The sequence below is a fragment of the Cajanus cajan genome, chromosome 7 (genome assembly GCF_000230855.2).
Source record: "Cajanus cajan strain Asha chromosome 7, NIPB_CcT2T_4, whole genome shotgun sequence".
Taxonomy (NCBI): Eukaryota; Viridiplantae; Streptophyta; class Magnoliopsida; order Fabales; family Fabaceae; genus Cajanus; species Cajanus cajan.
The window spans coordinates 17,410,878-17,419,680 of record NC_138523.1 but is presented as its reverse complement, the minus strand read 5'-3'; the positions used below and the strand labels follow the sequence as shown (position 1 = coordinate 17,419,680).

Below are 8,803 nucleotides of genomic sequence, written 5' to 3'. Positions count from 1 at the left end.
GCAGAATAGAATACAGAAACAGAAACAGTACAAAACAGAATACAAAAATGCAAAAATAGAATATAGAAAACAGAAATAAAATGCAGAATCAGAATGCAGAAAACAGAAAATACAGAATACAGAACACAGAACAGAATACAACAAAATTTTTATTTTTATTTTTTTATGCAAACAACTCCCCCCACAGTTGAAACACACATTGTCCTCAATGAAACAAATAATGCAATCAATAAAGACAATTGCAAATTATAAGATAAGGGGTAGAACTCCCTCAAGGTCCAAGAGTTGGCTCTTCTAATGAAATGTCCTCCACATCTTTGTCCTCCAACTTTGGACTTTGATGAAATTCCTTAAGTTGATGCCCATTCACTTTGAAGGTTTTGCCGGTAACTTCATTTTTAATTTCTACTGCACCATGGGAAAACACATTAGTAATAACAAAAGGACCATCCCACCTTGATCTAAGTTTATCGGCAATGAGCTTTAGGCGAGAATTGAACAATAATACTTGTTGGCCCACTTTAAACTCCTTTCTTAAAAGATGACTATCATGAAAGCGCTTGACTTTCTCTTTATAAATCTTGGAGTTTTCATAGGCTTCCAACCGAAGCTCCTCAAGTTGTTGCAACTGAAGCTTCCTTTGCATACCAGCTTGGTCAAATGCCAAGTTACAATTCTTCACTGCCCAATATGCTCTATGCTCAACCTCAACAGGTAGATGACATGCTTTACCAAACACAATCCTATAAGGAGACATCCCAATAGGTGTCCGGTAAGCTGTCCTATGTGCCCACAGAGCATCCTCCAAAAGCTTGCTCCAATCCTTCCTATTGGGGTGCACTATTTTCTGCAAAATTTGCTTGATTTCCCTGTTAAAAACTTCAGCTTGCCCATTAGTTTGAGGATGATAAGCTGTAGACACTCTATGCACCACCCCATACTTATGAAGCAAAGCCTGCATGCTCCTATTACAGAAATGGCTCCCCCTATCACTGATGATGGCTTTAGGCACACCAAACCTGCAAAAAATATTGGATCTAACAAAATCCACAACAACTTTAGAATCATTAGTTTTTGTGGCCTTAGCCTCCACCCATTTTGAAACATAATCAACAGCTAGTAAAATATAAGTGTAACCAAAAGATGGAGGAAATGGACCCATAAAATCAATACCCCAAACATCAAAAACCTCACAGAAAATGATAGGATGTTGGGGCATCTCATGCCTGCGTGTAATGGCCATCCCTGCTCTCTCACACTGCTCACAGGTGCTGAATATCTGATGTGCATCTCTGAAAATGGTGGGCCAATAAAACCCACTGTCCAACACCTTCCTAGCTGTCCTGTATGAACCATAATGTCCTCCAACAGGTGAAGCATGACAAAATTGAAGCACAGACTGGATCTCATGATCTGGAATACACCTGCGGATCACCTGGTCACTGCAAAATCTCCACAAATAAGGGTCATCCCAAACATAATATTTAACTTCACTTTTCAGTTTAGCTATTTGTGATCTAGATAAATCCAGGGGAAGAACACCTGCAACCAAATAATTTACAATGTCAGCAAACCAAGGAGCAGTATCATGTAAGTGCATCAACTGCTCATCAGGAAAATCATCTCTAATAGGCAGGGGATCAACACGCCCCCCCTCAATCCTGCTCAAATGGTCTGCTACCAAATTCTCTGCACCACTCCTATCTCTGATCTCAATATCAAATTCCTGAAGAAGAAGCATCCACCTGATCAATCTGGGTTTAGCATCAGGCTTCTTCAACAGGAATCTCAAAGCTGCATGGTCAGAAAACACAATAATCTTGGAGCCAAGCAAATATGAACGAAATTTATCTAAAGCAAATACAATAGCTAAAAGCTCCTTCTCAGTGGTGGTGTAATTGACTTGAGCTGCATCCAATGTACGAGAGGCATAAGCAATTACATGCGAAAGCCTCCCAACTCGCTGAGCTAAAACAGCCCCAAGTGCAAAGTTGGATGCATCGCACATGAGCTCAAATGGAAGCTCCCAATCAGGCGGCTGTACAATAGGTGTGGTGGTAAGCCGCTTCCTCAACTCCTTAAAGGCTAGTTGACAAGGCTGGTCAAAAATGAACTCCACCTCTTTTTGTAGAAGCTTGGACAGTGGCAGTGCAATCTTGCTAAAGTCTTGGATGAACCTCCTGTAAAAACCTGCATGTCCAAGAAAAGAACGTACTTCCCGCACAGAAGCGGGGTAAGGTAAAGAAGCAATGATATCTATCTTAGCCTTATCAACCTCAATGCCTCTACTAGAGACTAAGTGACCCAAAACTATACCATGTGTGACCATAAAATGACATTTTTCAAAATTTAACACAAGGTTAGTTTGGATACACCTATCTAATACCCTAGATAGACTCTCTAAGCATGCATCAAATGAAGAACCATAAACTGTAAAATCATCCATAAACACCTCCATACAACTCTCCAATAGATCAGAAAATATACTTACCATACACCTCTGAAAGGTGGCCGGAGCGTTGCATAGACCAAATGGCATCCTAGTGTAAGCAAATGTGCCAAATGGACAGGTGAATGTGGTCTTGTGTTGGTCCTCTGGTGCAATATGAATCTGCATGTACCCTGAAAATCCATCCAAGAAGCAATAATGTGATTTACCTGCCAACCTCTCCAACACCTGATCGATGAATGGAAGAGGGAAGTGGTCTTTGCGAGTTGCCTGATTAAGTCTTCTATAGTCCACACAAACTCGCCAACTATTTTGAACTCTGGTTGGAACCAACTCAGCATCCTGGTTCCTCACCACAGTCATCCCAGTCTTCTTGGGAACGACCTGCACAGGACTAACCCACTTGCTATCAGAAATAGGATATATTATACCTGCCGCCAATAATTTTGTGACCTCTTTCTTCACCACATCTAAAATAGTAGGATTAAGTCTTCTCTGTGGCTGCCTCACAGGTCGGAACTCATCCTCAAGTAGAATCCGGTGCATGCATATGGCAGGACTAATCCCAGGAAGGTCAGCAAGAGTCCAACCAATGGCTTTCCTGTGATCTCTCAAAACCTGCAACAGTCTCTCCTCCTGATTAGATTCAAGAATGCTAGCTATAATGACAGGAAGCCCTTGATTGTCCTCTAAATAAGCATACTTCAAATGTGCAGGTAAAGGCTTTAACTCTACTGATGGTGTCTGCACAGTGGATGGTACTGGCAATGAAGGTAAAGATGGAGATGATGTCTCAGATGCTGGTGGTGGAACATCTATTGATGTGGCTAAATCTGCTACACCTGAAATAGCAACACTAATTTCTGCACAAATAGCACACATAGATGAATCATCATCACAAGTACATGATGGGTCAGCAAAATCAGAAAAATCAGCAAGTAGATCATCATCAAAATCTGTGCAATCATCAACTAATAAATCAATAACCTCCAAACTAAAAACAGAATGGTTTTCTATTGGATATCTCATAGCCTCAAAAATATTAAATTGCACCAGATTATCTCCAAACTCCATAGAAAGAGTCCCTGCATGCACATCTATCTTTGTCCTTGCTGTCCTTAAGAATGGTCTCCCAAGGATCAATGTAGCATGACTGGATGACTCATCCTCCATCTCAAGAATGTAGAAATCTGCAGGGAAGAGAAGATCTTCTACTTTGACCAGCACATCTTCTACTACTCCAAGTGGCTGCACAATGCTCCTGTTTGCCAACTGAATGCTCACACCTGTAGGAATCAAGTCTCCAATCTGCAATGATCTAAAAACAGATGCAGGCATAACATTTATTGAAGCACCTAGATCCAGCATAACATTAGTAAAAATTTCTTCCCCTATAGTACAAGGGATAGTAAAAGTTCCTGGATCTTTGCATTTTTGTGGCAAATCTGGAAGTAGATCATGTGGAATAATGACAGACACATTTTTCTTCTGGAGTAATGTAGAACCATTTCGCCCCATGTTCACTCTCTCATCACCCTTCAACTTCCTCTTATTAGTACATAATTCCTTAAGGAACTTTGCATATTTTGGAATTTGTCGGATGGCATCAAGGAGAAGAATGTTGACTTCCACCTTGCTAAACATATCCAGCAATTCAGTATCAATTTCTAATCTCTTCTTTGCTGGTCTATTTGGAAAGGGGAGTGGAATCTCTGATCTCCTCTTTGCTGCATCATTATTTTCAGCTGCACCTGCAAAGGAAGAATCACATTCCACTGGTGCTACAACTGATTGTTGCTGCACTGGTGGTAACTCTTTTCCACTTCTCAAAGTAATGGCACTCACATTCCCCTTTGGATTTAAAACTGTTTGGGAGGGAAGTTTGCTAGAACCTTGAGATTGAAACTGATTTACCTGAGATGCTAACTGGCCAATTTGAGTCTTTAAATCTTGGACAGTGGCATCCATATTTCTCTGAAACTGCAAATTTTGTGCAGCCATCTGTTGCATCATCTCCTCGAATGAAGGTCCACTCTTTTGTGCAGGAGGAGGTGTAGATGCTGGTGGTTGTTGTTGCTGATGCTTGAATGGAGGCTGATATTTTCCAAAAGGTTGGAATGAAGGTTGTTGTTGTTGTTGTTGCCCCCATTTCAGATTTGGATGATCTTTCCAACCTGGGTTGTATGTTTGGGAGTATGGATTGTAATTTTGTTGCTGTTGTGGCCTATATTGTTGTTGCTGGTTGGTGTAAATTCCAGAAACATTTGCATCTGTTTCTTGTAGAGTGGGACATGAATGTGTATAGTGCTCCTCTGAAGAACAAATGCCACAAACTGTTGCTGGACATTCACTTGCTGCATTCGCCTGTTGTTTTTGTTCAATTGCTAAATGTCTCACCATGGTGGTTAGCTCATTAATTTTGTTTTCTAGCCTTTGATTATCTACACCACAAACAGAACTAGAACCAGCACCAATTGCCATCTCATTTACTCCCTTGACAGTTCCTCTAAATCCAAATTGCTGAGTGTTGGCTGCCATGTTCGAAATGAGTTGTCTTGCAGCATTTGGTGTCTTATCCATCAGTGCTCCTCCACTTGCTGCATCTATCATGTTCCTATCCATCAAGGTTAGTCCTTCATAAAAATATTGAATCAATAATTGCTCACTAATTTGATGTTGAGGACATGTAGCACACAGCTTGTTGAATCTCTCCCAGTATTCATACAAAGTCTCTCCATTCAGTTGCCTTATACCACAAATCTCTTTCCTAATTGCTGCTGTTCTGGATGCAGGAAAGAATTTCTCTAGAAACAATCTCTTCATTTGATTCCATGTAGTGATTGTTGCTGGTAGAAAGTAGAGCCAATCTTTTGCAACACCATCCAGAGAGAAAGGAAATGCCTTCATTTTGACATGATCTTCAGGAACTCCTTGAGGTCTCATGGTGGAACACACTACATGGAACTCCTTTAAATGCTTATGAGGATCTTCACCTGCAAGTCCATGAAACTTGGGCAACAAATGGATAAGTCCAAATTTAAGCTCATAATTTGTTTGATTATCAGGATATTGGACACACCATGGTTGATACACAACATTAGGTGTAGCCAATTCCTTCAAAGTGAGTTCACGATTATCAGCCATGATATCAAATTCAGAATCAGTTTCAGAAGAAGAGCAAGATTGAAAATTAAAAATATCACTATCTAAGCAGGATTGAGGATTAAAAGTAGAATTAATAACTACTTCAGAATCAACTACACTACTATTATTATTCTGACTAGACCTACACCTTAACCTATGATGAAGTGTTCTTTCTATCTCAGGATCAAAATCATGTAATGTACCAGGGTTGGACCTAGTCATGCAAATAAGAACACATACAAGGTTATGAAGTCAAAAGTCAACAGAAAAGTCAAAAGTCAACAGAAAAGTCAATATTTACTATATAAGCAACTATAACATGCAAAACTATACCAAATGAATTTTAAAAAATATTTCACCACCAGAACATCATTTCTCACATGATTTCCTAATTTTGAGAATTTTTTTGTGATTTTTAAAAATATCAAAAACAGTAAAAAATTGAAAAAGTGGTCTAAATGAAGGAATTTGGCAAAAAGGACCCCCAACACCCATAGTTATTCCATAACAGGGGTGCCTTGATGTGTGAATTTTAGCCACCTTCCTACCAATTTTCAGCCCAATCTGACAACTTTCGCAAAAAAGACCAAAATACCCCTACAAAAAATTATACAGAACTCATAGAAGATGAAGGAATTTCGTGATTTTAAGCCCAAGTTACCCCCAGTAGGGGGTAAGTTTGCTCAGAATCACGTTTTACCTTTGGAGACCAAGTTTCAGCTCAATCAGAGAATCTTTGAAAATTTTCGGAATGGTTTCATGGAGAGCCAAAATCAATTTCTTCAGGAAATGATTTCTACTAGTCCTCTGTTTTCGGAATGTGTTTTCCTCTGTTTTTCCTCTGTTTTCTTTCCCTGTTTTTCCAGCTAAAATACAGCACAAAGAAACCACAAAGAAATCGCAAATAAACCACACAATATTGCTACAAAAACACTACAAATTACCTAAACAATACAATTCAAGACAAACACAATAATATTGAAAACTAAACTGCAAAAACTACAATGAATTAGAGACAAAATTAGTGATAGAATCAGACATAGAATTGAATTACAAAATACTGTACTATAAATTCAAAAACATTTCTACAAACAGTTAGTATACATGATAAAAAATCAAAACAAAATGACTTATGTCCCCGGCAACGGCGCCATTTTGATAGCTAAGTCGTATCACTATCAAACAATTCTAGGTTCTTCAACAAATTTCTGTAATATAGAGGACTTAACCTAGGTCATCTCTCAAGGACACAAGCACATTGTATTTTGAATTTAATCATGTATGTAAATCAATTTAGAACTCGGGAGAGAAATTTTCAAACAAACAATTAGAACAGTATCAAGAAAGCAAAGAAATCAAATCAACACAAAATTTCAGTAGTATAAGAGTTCAGTTCAAGGTTTCAATTCCTATAGTATAATCATCATTGTTCACAATGAATACGAATTCTCAATCCATCTAATTCAATCCGAAATTAATCCAAACAGTTTTCTAAATCTAGATTTTGAATTTTATTAAAACAGAAACTACAATCGCACATTCCAAATTTCAACAAAATTCAAGAAAAGTAACCGATTGAATTAGGGATTTAGGTTATTTCTAATCAGAAAATACTTCTTCTCATTTTCAATTAGGAATCAAAACAGAGATTCAATATCATGAAAACCGAATTTAAACTAAACAGAAAAGAGGAGAAGAAGAAGAAAGAATTCGTTCGGTAAAAAGTAGAAACTCAAATTTACCGTAGTTCTTGAAACCTTAAACCGATTAAGGAATTAGCTTTGCCTCATTATCATGTTGCAGCAAATTCCAATTGAGAAAAGAAATTCCGTGAGACAGAGAAAAATTCGTGTAAGAGGAAAATGAGAGAAAGAAAGATGCAAAGCTTCTAAAGAGAGAAGAGAGAACTTGGAAGAGAAACTTCTTCAGGAAGTAATCTCCAATCTGAAAATCTAACAAATGATTTTTCCCCCCAGACCCACTCCTGAATCATTACATGGTTTTAAAGACAAAATAATGGGCCTAAAGTCAAAGGTCCAGTCCACTAATTACAATTGAAAAGCCTAATTAACTAAACTAATCAGTTTCATGACAAGCTGAACAATTCAGTGCAGAGCCGCGACTTTAAAGCACGATTTTGGGTCTGAAAATGTCCAAACTGGGTTTTTCGTCCAACATGAGAATTGTAGATCTCTGTCTTATCTTTACAGGGACACCAAGTTTGCCAAATTCCGAGTTGAATAGCTCCAGATATGGCTTGTACAAGAAACTGTGTCAAAACAGGAAATTCTTACGGAAAATTAGTAAAATTTATAACTAATTCCTAAATGATTCACTAATGCAAAACTAAACTAAAACATGAATATAGGATACTAAAAAGAATCAAATAAGGTAAAAACACATAAATAAAGATATACTAAAATATTACTATCACAACCTCCAATTAATTAAGATAAAAATTAGAAACATTAAAATAACACAACAATCTAAAAGAAACAATTAATGAATTCATCACTAGGGGTTCACGAGGAACAATTACATCACAATCCTAGAAAAATGAGAAAGAGAGAAAAATGTAAAACTAAAACTAAAAATTGAATAAAAATTGGATGGTTACAATTTTCTTTGAACATCATTATTTATAGGCAAAAATTAGGGCAAACTCTTGAAGCACCACTACATCATTTTTGGATTTAGGACACAAAAAAGTGTGGCTAGATGTGTAAAAGTTGTGGGCTAAAGTATAAGCCATAAAATGACCACGATTTTTTAAATGCGCTCTAAGTGGTCGTGGTATTTGCTATTAGACAATGATTTTTTGCTTTTATTCACAGAAACAAAATAACTGTGGGCTTAAATACTGTGATAGACCACACTTTTTTTTACGTGGTTAATTTTTAGGACCACAAATATTTGACTGTGGCCAAATATAACAAGCAACGACCACAATATTTTATAGTACACCTCTTTAAGTGCTGTCTAATCGTTTAGGCCATGATTTTCTAAATGTTGCCACACATGTTATATGCTCAGACCACATTTATAAAAATGTGGACCTATGCACTTTTTCCAACAAAGAATTATTGTGCTCTAAATTTTTAGGCCATGATTTTTTAACTGTTTAGACCACGAGTTTTTAGTAGTTATATATTGTCACATTTAATTATTTCAAAAAAAGTATATATAGTAAATTGTTGTTTGAGCCATAAT

General features: G+C 37.4%; 1 protein-coding gene and 1 non-coding gene across 2 annotated transcripts; one reads left to right on the top strand and one right to left on the bottom strand.

The window, feature by feature from the left end:
• Positions 1–271: 271 nt before the first annotated feature.
• LOC145949868 (uncharacterized) lies at positions 272–8,576 on the bottom strand. Its single transcript, XM_083060770.1, has one exon. It carries the CDS (start codon positions 5,813–5,815, stop codon positions 272–274), a length of 5,544 nt encoding a protein of 1,847 aa, XP_082916896.1. The 5' UTR covers positions 5,816–8,576.
• On the top strand, positions 5,118–5,222 carry LOC145950188 (small nucleolar RNA R71). Its single transcript, XR_014428295.1, has one exon. It is a non-coding gene; the product is annotated as a small nucleolar RNA R71 (small nucleolar RNA).
• Positions 8,577–8,803: the final 227 nt, after the last annotated feature.